This window comes from Myxocyprinus asiaticus, chromosome 8 (assembly GCF_019703515.2).
Source record: "Myxocyprinus asiaticus isolate MX2 ecotype Aquarium Trade chromosome 8, UBuf_Myxa_2, whole genome shotgun sequence".
Lineage (NCBI taxonomy): Eukaryota > Metazoa > Chordata > Actinopteri > Cypriniformes > Catostomidae > Myxocyprinus > Myxocyprinus asiaticus.
Window position 1 is genome coordinate 40937435 of NC_059351.1, and position 16463 is coordinate 40953897.

Sequence of the window (16463 nt, forward strand, 5' to 3'; positions counted from 1 at the left end):
TGATCTTTTGAACATCCATTCCTTGGCTGGAAAAAGAACATTACTCAGTGACATAATCACTGATAAAAAAAACTGGATATATTATTTCTCACTAAAACCTGGCAAATACCGAATGACTTAATTGAACTAAACCTTCTGACTCCCCCTGGATATTGTCACCTGTCAAAACCTCGTCTCACTGGCAGGGGCGGTGGCCTGACTGCTATAATTAATCGGAATTATAAGACCACTCATATTGACTTCCATGATGTTACGAGCTTTGAATATTTGTCATTTAAAATTGCTGGTCCAGTCCCACTTCTCATACTGCTGATTTATAGGCCCCCTAAACACCATGAAAGTTTTCTCTCTGACCTCACAGAACTACTCACCCTTGCCTGTGACCTACATCAAAATATAATTTTACTTCTTGACTTTAACATTCATGTTGACATAGATTGTACTTTTGCTAAGGATTTCATGGCTGTTCTGGAATATTTTAATATAACACAACATGTTGATTTCCATACACTTGATTTAGTCTGTTCTTCTGGTTTTGACAATATTTGTGTGCAGAGTTTTGTAGTTGGCATCTCTGATCATAAGCTCCTTATTAATTTTAGTTTTACCCTCCCACTCCTGAAGCCTAAAATGAAAACTACAATATCTTATTGCAACCAAAAACCCATAAACACTTCCAATGTCTCTGCTGCTATCTCTGTCTCCACTCTACCATCCTCTGTCAACATGTCCTGTCCTGATGAAATTCTCTCAGTTTATAATGATACCATCTCTAGTGTACAGGATGCACTTGCACTGGTTAAGACTAGGCTCGTCTCTTCCACTCATTCCTCTCCATGGTTCACCCCCGAACTTCGGTTAATGAAAGCTAAGGGCAGTCGTCTTGAACGACTTTACAAGAAGACATGCCTTAATGTTCATGTTACCGCCTTTTCGGAGTATATGTTAAAATACAAATCAGCTCTTAACACTGCACGCTCTACCAACCTATCCTCTGTCATAAGTAAATCCAAGTGTAAACCCAGAACAAACCTCCGCCCACTACTCTTACTGGCTCAATAGACTTGTGTGAATCATTTCAAACCTCAGATCCCTCAGAATTTTCTCCTGTATCCTCTGTCCACCCCCTCATGGCCTTTTCACCTACCAGTACATCCTTGGTCGAAGAGTTGATTGGTAAATCAAACTCCTCCTACTGCCAGCTTGATCCGTTACCAACACATCTCCTTAAAAACTCCTTGTCTGCTGTTATTTCACCTATCACCCATATGATTAACAGATCTCTTGATACTGGTCATGTTCTGCTTAGACTAAAAATTTGCTGCTATCACTCCAGTACTCAAGAAAGTCTTGATCACACAGTTTTGAATAACTTTAGGCCTATCTCCAACCTGCCTTTTCTGGCTAAGAAAAGGTGGTCATCGCTCAGTTACAGTCTCACTTGGAAAAATACAACCTTTATGAATCTTTTCAATCGGGTTTCTGCCCCCTTCACAGTACTGAGACGGCCCTCTTAAGGGTAGTAAAAGACCTCCTCCTCTCATCTGACTCTGGTGCACTCTGTCTCCTAGTCCTCTTAGACCTTAGCACAGCCTTTGATACTGTTTGCCATTCCGTACTCCTTACTCATCTATTTGCTTTTGGTATCACTGGCACTGCCTTTCAGTGGCTAACTTCATATATCTGTGACAGGCAACAATTCATCAGTATTTACAAACACAAATCTCGCTCTTTCTCTGTCTCACGTGGTGTACCTCAAGGATTGGTTCTTGGTCTGCTTCTTTTTCTTATGTACATGCTTCCACTTGGCCAGATCATCCATCACCATTGTCTTAGTTTTCATAGTTATGCCGATGACACACAAATCTACATCGCGTCCCAGTCCAAATCTGTTTTTCCACCCACTTCCATTACGGCTTGCCTCCAGGATCTTAATGCAAACTTTCTAAAACTGTTATTTTGTTAGTTGGTCCAAAATCCTTGGTCTCTTCCCATCATGATCTCTCCATTGACATTGATGGTGTTCTGATTAGGCCATCACACACTATACAACACCTGGGTGTGCTATTTGACCCTACATTGTGTTTTGAGGCCCACTTGTTAAATCCTGCTTTTTCACTTCTGCAATATTGCCCGCCTATGTTTTTCACTAAGCTTTAAAGATGCTGAAACTGTCATCCATGCTTTCATAACCTCTCGCTTAGATTTCTGTTAACTCTCTGTTTGCCGGTTTACCTGCAAAATCGCTTCACCGCTTACAACTTGTTCAAAACCCTGCTGCACATGTTCTAACTCATAACAAGAAATCAGCTCACATCACTCCTATCCTTCGTCAACTGCACTGGCTACCTATTACCTATTGCATACAGTTCAAAATTTTGGTCTTAGTCTTTAAGGCAATACATGGATTAGCACGTTCATATTTGACAGAATTAGCCCATTCTTATGTTCCCGTCTGCACTCTTAGATCCAGTACTGGATACTTGCTTATCATACCGAAGTTTAGACTGTCTACTGTTGATGGTAGGGCTTTCAGCATTGTTGCAGCTAAGCTATATTCCAGAGCTTAGCTGCAACAATGCTGAAAGCCCTACCACCAACAGTAGACAGTCTAAACTGCTACAAAACCTCTGTGAAATTACATCGATCCAGATCTTTAAGACCCAGTTATAAATAACATTATTTACACTATGTTTTTCAACTGACTGATCCCCGTAAATCTGTTGTCTTTGTTTTCTACATGCCACTATTTTATTTTTTTATTTTTATTATGCATGCTTGCTTACATGCTTGAAATTACTTTGTGTAAATTTCTGATTTTGCCTATGCTTTGAAAAGCATCCTTAGGTTCTTGAAATGCGCTTTAAAAATACATTTTTATTATTAGTAATATTTAGGCCTGTGGGTCACAATAAACGTATGCAAAGAACTGACTCTTTTAGAGTATTATGTGTTGTTCTTATGGTCAACAGTAGATTATATTGAGTTTAAAAAGGCAATCCCTCTCTCCTTTATTACATGTTAATTAGTGTGGACTTAATGCTTAGCTGTGATGAAGAATAAGAGCCATTATAATAATTATATACCAAATTGGCCCCAAACAGTATTTAAACGTATATACCATACTTAAAAGTACACAATTCAAATTGAAATCTGTAAAAATTGGCTTTCATTTTCACATTTTTCTTCTTTTGTTTGTGGTGATTCACATTCTTCGTACACATCCCCACATACTTGGCAGGGGGAAATTTTGAAATAAAAAAGGGCTTAAAAGAAATATTCTAAGTTCAATACAATTTAAGCTCCGTCGACAGCATTTGTGGCATAACACTGATTACCACAAAAATTAATTTTGACTTGCCCCTCCTTTTCTTTAATAAAAAGTGAGGCACTTACAATGGAAGTGAATAGGGGCCAATTTTTAAATGTTAAAATACTCACTTTTTCAAAACTATAGCCACAAGTCATAAACAATATGCATGTTAACATGATTTTGGCAACTTTGTTGCCAAGATGATGTCATGTCAACAAACCCTAAAACAACTGTAAAAACGACAATTTTATCCATTTTACAGCTTAAATAATAAAAACATTTATTTTTATTTATTTCTTTTTTTACAGAAGAATTCATGTACTTTTATGAAATTATAAGCTTTAAATAACCCTCCAAAAATTGTCCACATTCACTTCCATTGTAAGTGCCTCAGTGGCTACGTTTACATGCACCCTCATAATGCGATTACATGAGGGGTCATTCGTGTGCAACTTCCGAATGGGAAACTCGTATTTACGATAATTCCGATAGCATGTGGAGGCAGCATAAGGCCATACTGCGATTGAACTGTTGCTCATATAAACAGAATATTGAGATTTCCTATTTTAATTGCTTTACACTGGCATGTAAACGCTTTAATTGCATTTCTTCCACTCTGACCAAAGTGCTGCAGACGGATGATTTTACGCTCAAGCACAGGTTCAAAAACATCACAAAACGGAAGAAGCTTCACTTACTTCTCAGCATCATGTGAAATGGCTGTTTCTTTTTCTTTCTATTTTCTCCCCCTTTTTCTCCCCAATTTGGCATTCCCAATTCCCAATGCGCTTTAGGTCCTCATGGTGGTGTAGTGACTCACCTTAATCCGGGTGACGGAGGACGAATCTCAGTTGCCTCCGCATCTGAGACCGTCAACCCATGCATCTTATCACGTGGCTTGTTGAGCGCATTACCGCAGAGACATAGCGCATGTGGAGGCTTCACGCTATTCTTTGCGGCATCCACGCACAACTCACCACGTGCCCCACTGAGAGCGAACCACATTATATTGACCACGAGGAGGTTACCCCATGTGACTCTACCCTCCCTAGCAACCGGCCCAATTTGGTTGATTAGTAGACCTGGCTGGAGTCACTCAGCGTCTTTACTCGCTGAGCTACCCAGACTCCCTTGAAACGGCTGTTTCTTGCACTGTTTTCCAGCAGTGGTGCTCCCCAACTGCAGAATCTACAGCCCCACGGCAAAAGCAAACATATTTTCCTGAGCTATGAATGTCTGTTTGCAGTCTGAATTGTACGTCTTTCAAATGAGTTTGAAATGAGAACACAACAACATCCAGCGTGTGTATTCCGATTCACAAAAAAGTGACTCTTATGAACCGCTTATTTTTAGTGAATCAAAACAGACAGAGCAACCAGTGTAATCTGACAAACAAATCACTCTTATGAACCGATTCTTTTAAGTGATTCAAAAGAGATAGCACATACAGTGTAGTCCGACAAACAAATGACTCTTATGAACCGATTCTTTTTAGTGAATCAATACAGACAGCGCATCCACTGTAGTCGAAAATGACTCTTATTAACCGTTTCTTTTAATAAAATGTTCAAAAAGTGTATTTAAAGATACATATTTGCAACAAGATGTTTTTGGTAATATTATTTTATAAACAAAGCATTAAAACATCACATTTCTTAGCGAATAATCAGAGTATTGGCAAGTAGCATGTAAACAGGATAGAGGTTGGCCCAAATCATGTAAACATCCAATTATTCGTTATACTCTGATTATTGCAGTAATCAGAGTATTGGCGTACATGTAAACTTAGCCACTGTGATCCAGGTTGTTTTTTTTTTTTTTTTTTTTAAAGAAATGGTGGTTCGAGTCAAAACTAATTTTTGTGGAAATCAACATTATGCCACAAATGCTGTCGTGTGAGTTTAACTTGTACTGATTCCGGAATTTGATCGTTTTCTAACCCACGCCTATCATATCGCTTCTGAAGACATGGTTTAAATTACTGGAGTCTTGTGGATTAATTTTAAGATGCCTTTATTTCCTTTTTGGAGCTTCAAAATTTTGGTCACCATTAACTTACACTGTATGGACCTACAGAGCTAAAATATTCTTCTAAAAATCTTTGTTTGTGTTTAGCAGAAGATAGAAAGTCATACACATCTGGGATGGCATGAGGGTGAGTAAATGATTAGAGAATTTTATTTTTTGGATGAACTCTCCCTTTAAGTGTCTTTGTACTGGGGGAGGGGTGCACCATATGCGCTTTTCGACTATGGAATAAAGGTTCCACCCGTTGTTCCTGGCAGGCTACTCTGCTTTACAGGCTCCATATGGTTAGGATTAGGGTGGTAACGGGTGTAGGTCATCTGCTGCCTGCTAGAAACAAACCGTGGTCCCTATGTACAATGGGCGCGATTTTCTCGTATGGTATCACATACTCCATTCCACTGCGGGGCACTACCACAGGCCACAACCGAAATTTCGTACATCCGGGGAAGACGACACTGTACGCTTTAATCATCTTATTACTGTATCAATAACATCTATATCCAGATCATTCAGCGCACGGTCTTTGAGAAATCCGCTGCGCGAGGATCGTTATCATAAGGTATATACCGTCTAAATATTATTGTGAATCATGTGTCATTGTCTATTTGGTTTCTTTTACATAAAAAGCCCTGGAGAGAGATGGCTAGCAAGCTTGCTATCTATATTAGTGAACCGAAAAATATAAATATACATTTATGTAAATATTTACACGTGTTTGTAATGCTGTTGAACTGTTGCATCATGCACGTGGCTACACAAACAACAAAAACCGAAACGAAACGCCCACCTGGTGACAGAAATAATGTCTTCTCGATGTATACTGTAACGCACTTGATACCTGGGCATCAACGCTGCTTGCTTTCTTTGAAGCGCTGCCTGTATTATTTTCGTGGTAATTTAGTTATTAATGTGTAATGCCGCAGTTTTCTGTTTCTTTTTCAGGGTGGTTGTTTTCCTCTGAGTCGTTATTATTCAGACACACCTAATCTACATTGCATCATAATCAAAGGTGCCCTCAAGGTGACAGGACAATGTCAGAAGCCCTTTTCCTCACATTCCAGTCTCAGCTCTCCGTTGTCATGGAGACCATCCTCAAATCAGCCATGTTTGAGATAACCAGGCTGGTGGAGGACAGCTTCCTAGAGGAAGTTGGTCGTCGTAAACAGGAGGTGGAACTCTTGAGACTAAGGCTGCAGTTGTCTGAGAGTAAACTGAGGGAAAGAGAATGGGAACCGGGTAGAAAGTGCACAGACTGTGGCCGAACAGGAGATTCCAGCACCAGAGAAGAGAGCCGACCTGTAGAGATAGTTCGAGGTGAGTTAAAACACACAGGACCATAGCAAGACACAATTGTAGAATAAGAAACAAATGATTAAAGGAATAGTTCACCCCAAAATGAAAATTCTCTCATCATTTACGCACCCTCATGCCATCCCAGATGTGACTTTCTTTATTTTGGAAGAATATTTTAGCACTGTAGGTCCTCACAATGCAAGTGAATGGTGACCAAAACTTTGAAGCTCCAAAAAGCACATAAAGGCAGCATAAAAGTAATCCATAAGACTCCAGTGGTTTAATCCAAATCTTCAGAAGCGATATGATAAGTGTGAGTGAGAAACAGATCAATATTTAAGTCCTTTTTTTTTTAACTAAAAATTCACCTCCCTGCCCAGTAAGTGGCGATATGCACGAAGAATGCAAATCCCCATAAAAAAAAAATAAATAAAAAAAAAAAGATTGTGCAAGTGAAAGTGGACATTTACCGTAAAAAAGGACTTAAATATTAATTTGTTTCATACCCACACACCTATGATATCACTTTTGAAATTATGGATTTAACCACTGGAGTCGTATGGATTATTTATATGCTGCCTTTATGTGCTTTTTGAGCTTCAAAGTGTTGGACCCTGTTGACTTGTATTGTATGGACCTGTAGAGCTGAGATACTCTTCTAAAAGTCTTCGTTTTATTATCAATTTAAATTATTTTTCCAATAGATTTCCGCTTGGACAAAAAGTTCACCCAAAAATGAAAATGATGTAATTATTTATTCACCCTCATGTTGTTTCAAACATTTATACTGGTTTTTATTTTTATTTTTTAGCTGAACACAAAAAGAGAAATTTAAATAAATCAAGCCTTTTGCAGACGAGGACAGTTCCATAAAAGTAGTCCTTATGGCCCATGCTATATTTGACATACGATAGCTTTGTGTGAGAAACCGACATACATTTATGTCAGTTTCACTGATAATTTTTCCCTAATGCCAAACACACTGGTATCACGTTCATGTTCAGATTAAAAAAGAAGCATGATTATGTCTGATAATGAAGGCATGTCAGGCAGTTCTGGAAGGTAGGAATGTATGTGGTAAATGTGTTTCCATCATGGTTTATATGTCTTCTTAGCAAATAAAAATTGTATCCACCTAGAGCGAGCGTATAACTTTATGCACATTTTTTAGATTTTATTAAAACCTTCATGGTGTTTTCATCCAGCATTTTTAATATGACATTCCAAAATCCGCATAAAAATAAGTGGATGTAAACCCAGCTAATGATACCAAACACCATTTGTTCTTGCCTAACTGAACAAGACATGCCACATGAATGCGATATGTATGAGATTTGAGATTTGCAGCTGTGTGGAAGATTTTCAATGTATAAGGACTTAAATTTCTATTTTTTCTTCACACCAAGCTATCATTTATCTACAGAAGTCATAAAAAGACAAATGGACTACTTTTATGGTGCCTGTTCTTAAGGTTATTTTTGGAGCTTGACAGGCAAGGTCACTATGAGGTTTCTTAAAATTTTAAATGTGTTCCGTGGTCGGGATGCAAACTACCCACCTTTCAGCTAGTCACATTTACTGAAGCTAATCTGCCCAAATTGTTTGGTAAAATTTTCTACATTTTCCTTGTTAAAATCACTTGAAAGGGTTACTTTTAGCTTAAAAACAACAACAACAAAAAAGCTTTAAATATGACAAAAAGCTTTAAATACAACAAACAGATCAACTGAAAATATACATCTGGAACACCTGCTATGACTTTGTCACCGTTTTCACCTCTTATGAGTTTGCTTCCCTGAAAATAACAGCTGATGGTTTTGGAACGACATAAAAGTGAGCTAATAGTGACAGAATTTTCATTTTTGGGCAATCTATTCCTTTAAATTACTTTGTACAAGCAGTGAATACTGGCTTGATGTATTGCAAAAGAAAAAGAAAAAAAAGCTACTTTGTTCTTAAAATCATGTTATTTGTCATTTGGTTCCCCCTTTGTTTAGGCCTAACCCTGAGAGATCAGTCTACCAATGGACCTCCATTGACTGAAGACGCATGGAGCACTAGACAGCAACTGGAATCTAACATACACACAGCAACACACTCACTTTCTAAAGAGAAGCGTGATGTACACAGACAGAGTGCTAAAGAGATCACCGCACCTCACACAAACTCCAATGCACAGATTCCTCAGGATGTTCTGCAGCGACTTCTGGGCAATGCAGCTGTTCATTGTGAGTCCACTAGTGATTTTAGACCCAGAGTGAGTGATGTAGACAAATCTGAAAAGGACTTCACTCTTGATAAGGAAATGGACTTAAATTACTCAAGACTTTTACAAAGTCCTTTGGCTGAGGATAGGCATGAGGATTTGGCACCATCTTCACCAAACAGTAGGGTAAAATCAGAGACAGAGCTGGATCTTCAACCGGTCAAGGAGGAGGAAGAGATGGTTCCGGTGTGGGAAAGCGATAGAGATGACGGTTGCCATGCAGAAATGGCTGATCCGAGTCTCGGAGTGCTCAGAGGGTCTAGTGATCAGGAGGAGATACAGGTAGAAAGCTTTCCAAGTCTAAACTCTCTCGAAATGCCAGACGCCGCCTCATTTTTCACACCTTATTCAGTGAACACATTGGTACATCAAGGTATTAGGGCACAACATATTCATTTAAGCACAACAGAGCTGGTGCTATCCAGCTTACCAGGGAGGTCAAATTCACTTGTCCAACAAGAAAACAGACCAACTCATGGTTCAGAAAGTTCTGTCCCCTGTTCTCATGATGATGTTTGTCCAAGCGGGAAAAAAATCAGCCACTCACAACACGCAAAGCGTGAACAAATCCATGCAGAAAGATCCCACCGTTGCACCCAGTGTGGGAGAACTTTTGTGAGAGCGTGTGACCTCAGGGCTCATATGCTGATCCACAAAGGAAAGAAACCTCTAAATTGTACCCAGTGCGATCAGACGTTTGCGTACAACTTTGAGCTCAAGGTTCACCAGCAACACCACTCAGGGGAGAGACCACACGTCTGTCCACACTGCGGCAAGGCCTTTGCTCGGCTGAGCAACTTCAAGCAGCATCAGAACATCCACACGCGGGAGAAGCTCTTCAGTTGTAATCAATGCGGGATGAGGTTCAATCGAGCCACCAACTTGCGAGTCCATCTCAGAAGACACAGCCACGCGGGGAAGACTTATAATTGCCCTCAATGTGGAAAGAGCTTTTTGGGTCCCAGGCAAATGAAGGCTCATTTACTGAAAATCCATGGAAGAGGAGGGAAATAAATCCATCTACATTTCAACTTAAGAAACAGCATTCATATTCTTATTTTACGTCAAATTCAATTTGAACTGATCCTCAATTGGTCTGATGTTTACATGTTATCAATGGTGTGCCCTGTTGGGGTATATTAAATTATCCCTAGTCCACACATGTTTGATCCTTGAGAATGGAAACTCCCTTTTGCTATTTGACCCAAATCCCATACCTGAATCCAGCGACATTATAATACACCCATATAGAGCTAGGAGTGGTGAGAGCTCAGGGTGAGCCAAACTACAGTTGCAACCAGTCACACAAGCAGCAGAAAGAACATTGGAGGACATAACATGCTGTAAATAATCTGAACAATCCATTTGCAATAATTTACATCTTAAAGACACCCAAACACCTGTAAAGCACCAGGACAAATCCTTATGCATGGAATCATTTTAAACAATATATTAATACTAAACGAAAACAATAAAAACTTTTTGAAAGTTAGTTTGCTACTTCAATTTCCACAACTATATAAGGTTCCCTATAGTTTCAAGACCCCTGGCTTGTATAGAGTGCAACAGTCTGGTTCCAGAAGTAAATATCCTATTCATGTATTCTATAGGTGAAGTGATTAATAATGATAACTTATAAACGTTTTAAGACAGACCTACCTTGAGCTCAGAGGTTCCTTGATGATATAGAGCTTATTCACAGTAGCGCCATCTTTGATTTTTAATGGGAATGAAAACAAGGTTGTGAGGGATATACTTACCATCTCTTCAGTGGCACGTATGGTACAAAGCTGTATAAAGCTTCTAGATCACATCTGATGTTCCACAACTCATGTTGTCTGGAGTTCTTTGTATACTGAATGGAAAGATATTTTTTTAATGTTTTGATCGTGGAATGATCCAAAAACACTTTAAAGTGGAGGACAGCCCATTGAAGAGTCTGTACATCTGTCCCTCAAAGCCTCATTGTTATTCCCGTCAAAAATCTAAGATGGCTGAATAAGGTCTATTTGCTTCTGTTGAAGTCATCAGTCTGCATAATTTCAACTTCATTTTTTTAATATTGTGTTTACTAGCACTTTTTACTGATAAAGAACTATACTATCCATATTCCAGCACAGAAAGATCCACCAATCGGAGAATCTCAGCCAACAAAATACACTGAAAGAGCCCAGTAGCAACCGTCCACTCCCATGATGCACTGTGAATGACATCAATATGCACACAGTCTTGTACCTTTTGTCTTTTTGTCCGATTTTCAAATACTTTTTTGTTTCAAATCAAAGTTTGAAATGATGTGATTGACCTTAAAGCTGGTTGGAATGGTTCCTGGCTAAAAACCCTTTTAAGAAGGATTTTATGAAATCCCTATGGATAATATGAATGGGAAAAATACAGTTGAAGTAAGGAGTTTACATACACTTAGCAAACTATAGTTTTGGCAAGTCGTTTAGGACGTTAGTCGTTTTATCTACTTTGTGCATGACACGAGTAATTTTTCCAACAATTTTTACAGACAGATTGTTTCACTTTTAATTGACTATATCACAATTCCAGTGGGTCAGAAGTTTACATACACTAAATTAACTGTGCAGCAGCTTGGAAAATTCCAGAAAATGATGTCAAGCCTTTAGGCAATTAGCTTCTGATAGGAGGTGTGCTGAATTGTAGGTGTACCTGTGGATGTATTTTAAGGCCTACCTTCAAACTCAGTGCCTCTTTGCTTGACATCATGGGAAAATCAAAAGAAATCAGCCTAGACCGCCACAAGTCTGGTTCATCCATGGGAGTAATTTCCAAATGCCTGAAGATACCACATTCATCTGTACAAACAGTAGTACACAAGTATAAAAACCATGGGACCACGCAGCCATCATACCGCTCAGGAAGGAGATGCATTCTGTCAACTAGAGATGAATTTAGTTTGGTGCTAAAAGTGCAAATCAATCCCAGAACAACAGCAAAGGGCCTTGTGAAGATGCTGGAGGAAACAGGTAGACAAGTATCTATATCCACAGTAAAACGAGTCCTATATCGACATAACCTGAAAGGCTGCTCAGCAAGGAAGAAGCCAATGCTCCAAAACTGCCATAAAAAGCCAGACTACAGTTTGCAAGTGCACATAGGGACAAAGATCTTACATTTTGGAGAAATGTCCTCTGGTCTGATGAAACAAAAATGGAACTTTTTGACCATAATGACCATCGCTATGTTTGGAGGAAAAAGGGTAAGGCTTGTAAGCCGAAGAACACCATCCCAACCATGAAGCATGAGGGTGGCAGCATCATGTTGTGGAGGTGCTTTGCTGTAGGAGGGGCTGGTGCACTTCACAAAATATATGGCATCATGAGGGAGGAAAATTATGTGGACATATTGAAGCAACATCTCAAGACATCAGCCATGAAGTTAAAGCTCAGTCGCAAATGGGTCTTCCAAATGGACAATGACCCCAAGCATACCTCCAAAGTTGTGGCAAAATTGCTTAAGGACAACAAATCAAGGTATTGGAGTGGCCATCACAAAGCCCTGACCTCAATCTGATAGAAAATTTGTGGGCAGAACTGAAAAAGCGTGTGTGAGCAAGGAGGCCTACAAACCTGACTCAGTTACACCAGTTCTGTCTGGAGAAATAGGCCAAAATTTCAGCAACTTATTGTGAGACGCTTGTGGAAGGCTACCCAAAACATTTGACCCAAGTTAAACAATTTAAAGGCAATGCTACTAAATACTTACAAAGTGTATGTAAACTTCTGACCCACTGGGAATGTGATGAAAGAAATAAAGCTGAAATAAATCATTCTCTCTACTATTATTCTGAGATTTCTCATTCTTAAAATAAAGTAGTGATCCTAACTGACCTAAGACAGGGAATGTTTTCTATGATTAAATGTCAGGAATTGTGGAAAAACTGAGTTAAAATGTATTTGACTAAGGTGTATGTAAACTTCTGACTTCAACTGTGCTTCCGTAACCAGGACGGCTGAAAATGTAGGACCGTAACGCTCTATTTAGAATCAGAAATGATTGAATGACTTCAACAGGAATTGTTTTGCTGTTGTATTATCAATGTAAAATAATTTTTATATTTTATATAATGTTTTTGTGTGCCCTCAATATCATATCTGCTAATAATATTTTAGTATAATTTTAATAAAATGATGCCCTGACATTCTAAATTGTGATCAATAAAACTAAATTGTCAATTCAAAATATGAAAAAGGTAAAATAAGTATTGATCCAACATTCAAAGTATTCTGTTGGGAAAAAGTAAATTAACTTTAAGATTTGCTGAGTGAGCAATGACTGCAGCCAAACATGCTATATTCCATAGAAATCCATTTCAAAACGCTACATTTCATCCACTTCAGTCATTTTTCCATGGTACTTCTTTGTATTCCCTAGTATTATGCCTTGATTTTTGTCTTGAAGTGATTGTTATCGAACAACTGCTCCTGGGTAGAATAACACTAACAGAATAACACCAATTTCTTACATGTACATTGTATACTATATTAATGGGGGCCCAAGTCTTTACTAATTACTGTTTAGTATTAGCTGGAAACTTTTTTTTTTCTTTTTTTTAAAAGAAAGGTTCAACCAAACTGACCAAAATATTAAGAATAGGCATCAGATTCAAATGATCCTTAGCATAAAGGACATTATACGATGATTTGAATTATTTTTCTGACAAAAGCAGTGCATGTAAGCAAGATGTGTTCAAAAAGACTTTAAATTATAGAGACTTTTAATTTGATTATTGTTGTTTGTTTAGATAATTTGTATTCATTATTTTGACTTAAATGGAGAAAATAACTCAACAATGTGACACTGAAACAAGACTACAGATATTTCTAAAATGTTTACAAACAAACCTTCTGCACTTCATATGAAATATATCGTCTTAAATGAACATTGTCTCAGCTGTGTTATTGCAGACCCGACTTCATGTCTTTAATAAAAAATAAACAGACAGAGAAAAATAAAGTGAGCACTGCATTATTCATCCAGTTAACTATATATTTTAATACAAAGCAGTTAGTCTACATTCAAAGAATATCATTATAGAAGAATTATACATGATTCCAAATTATAATATAAACTCCGTTTCACTAATTTGGTGTTGTGTATGTTATAGATTGTCCAAAGGTTTGCTGAATGTCCCTCCACAGAACAAGGAACACAGCACCCCATAAACAGGCAGAGGACATTCAGTGTAAGCAATTATGCAGAATGACTGCAGATTCATTTCGGGCTTTTGAACAATATTCAAACCACCTGTTTAATTTGTGACTGTTTCTTATACAGGTAGTGGCCAGGGAGATCCTGACCCAGTTTCAGGTTTGGCAGAGGGCATGCTATAGCAGGAACATTGAGTGGGGCCCAATTACAGCAAAGGTTAGATCCTCCATTTGATAAACTGATCCATTTTCCTGTAACTGGTTTATAAATGAAGCTTAGATGAACTGGAATTTATGAAGATGGAAGGCATGTTTTAGAATAATTGTACATGTTTTGTGCTTTGTCCTTGCACAGATCATTTCTGCACTGCCACATTTGTATGGAAGGGAGACAGAGGTGATCGTTCGATGTACTAAGATGCTACACAATCGCAGGGATTACCTTCGAAGGAGAGCAAAGGTTAGAGCTCATTTGCTAAATGATTTGATCTCTTCATTTCACTAGCATAGGCCAATTACTTTTTTATGAATTCATCATATTTATAATATTTCATATTTAGCAATAAATACACAAGACGGTTACAATATTTTTCTAAATAATATTATTTATACTAATGTCATTAATATTATTTGGTCTAATAAACTGGCATTTGTATGAGAACATTTGAAATTCAGAATATATGGATCGCATGTCTGTAGTCACATGTTCATGCATAATATTTATACGTGAATAAACATTAACTTATTGAATACACTCAAAAAAAACCAAAAAAAAAAGATATATGCATTTCAATTTCATAACAAAATTCCATCAAATTGAAATGAATAGTCTTTAATAAAATACAAAGAAAAATATGTATTTTAAGTTAGAATTTTTAATTTTGTTAAACAGTACACAGTTTAATTGAATGGAATTTTGTTATGAAATTGAAATGTGTAAATCCTGAAAATAGGCTCAAATATTTTTTTTTTTAAATGTATAATGAAGAATTAAGGGGGTCGGTCGTTACTGACAGTCTTTTGACCGTGTTGCAAACACGTGTGCAATTCTTGCAGAAATGGCAAATATAAGTTAAAATTATGTGAAGCGATGTTTAACCCTTGTGCGTCAATAAAACAAAGTTACTCAGTGATCCTTAGAGGACAAAAATGTCCGTGTCAAAAACTGCCATAATAATATTATATATTAATATTATTTTCCACTTTCAATGGGTAAATGTTTTTAACCAACATCAGTCTTGATCATAACTACCAAATATGCATTCATTTTCAGGATTTTAACTCTTTAAATGCCAGTTTGTTTACATAATGCCACTGTTGTTTTTTTACACACACACACAAAACACACACTGACATCCATACAACACACCCACACAATTTTAGCTGCATCATATATTCAATTGTCCTATAGTGCTCTATAATACAGCATACAGAAAATAGGAAAAAAGCATGTATTTGCTCCGTAGGCTAAACATGAGTAAAATGGTGCCATCTGGTGACAAAAAAAATATATATATATATATTTGAAGCCAGGGCTCCGGAATTAAAGCATAATGTCATAGAATTCTTGATTTTATGTTTTAATGTCACTGGGATCAAATATTGCCGTTTTAATGGATTTAAATGGGGACATTTTTGTCCTGAAGGTCCTGAGTGTAACTATTTTGTGTACACAGTGCATTATAGATGTATTTATAGGAACTGAGGTTGAAATATAAAAATTCCCCAAAAAGTACACACCTTTGGCTAAATTTATGCCGTTGGCATTAACACAGCCAAAATGATCGAAAAAACGAAAATGAAAAAGACAAAAATGTCCCGAAGGTCGCACAAGGGTTAAACATGTTCTTTTCTGCTTGTAGGAAGCTGCTGTGGAAAGGAATCTGTTACCTATGAGCCAGAGATATCTTGAACAACTTCAAAATGTAAACTTGTGAATAAACGATAGTTGTGTGACACTGTGGGTCCTGTTTTGATTTTTGATCCTGTGACAGTCAGACAATAACTCATGTTGTTTAAGTTGAATTAAGCCAGTCAATGTTCATGTGTATCTTGGTTTCATGTGTGTCCTTTTGTGTGAATTGTGACTGAATGAGAAACTTATCTTAGGAAATGTTTGCAGGAATTTAGAAGCGAGGTGAAAATAAAGGTGTAAAGAAAGATCAAATGTGTTAAAAGACTAAGGTCCTTGTACTCATTGGGCTCGGGGAAGGGAGAGGCCCACCTATTAAAATTTTGTCTAAGGCCTTGTGAATTTATGCTGTGGTCCTGGCATGAAACTAAGGGGGAAAAAAAAGAGAATGAATGGAATTTAGTACTCAACTCTAAAAGCATGGCAAGAGTTTACACACAATTTCTTATGTGTCACACATTATTGTTCCAATTA

At 37.6% G+C, this 16463-nt stretch overlaps 1 protein-coding gene across 3 annotated transcripts; it reads left to right on the forward strand.

Moving 5' to 3' along the window:
• The first annotated feature begins 5654 nt into the window (after nt 1-5654).
• On the forward strand, nt 5655-16293 carry LOC127444581 (zinc finger protein 16-like). Of its 3 annotated transcripts, XM_051704035.1 has the most exons (7): nt 5664-5900; nt 6284-6655; nt 8632-9182; nt 14035-14112; nt 14205-14294; nt 14433-14537; nt 15940-16289. In XM_051704035.1, the coding sequence occupies exons 2-7, from the start codon at nt 6373-6375 to the stop codon at nt 16012-16014; spliced, it is 1182 nt and encodes a 393-aa protein (XP_051559995.1). In that variant the 5' UTR covers nt 5664-5900; nt 6284-6372; the 3' UTR covers nt 16015-16289. The 3 variants fall into 3 exon arrangements, with proteins under 3 accessions (XP_051559993.1, XP_051559996.1, XP_051559995.1); XM_051704036.1 differs by lacking the exon at nt 14035-14112 and having other exon boundaries at nt 5658-5900; nt 15940-16293; XM_051704033.1 differs by lacking the exons at nt 14035-14112; nt 14205-14294; nt 14433-14537; nt 15940-16289 and having other exon boundaries at nt 5655-5900; nt 8632-13883.
• Nucleotides 16294-16463: the final 170 nt, after the last annotated feature.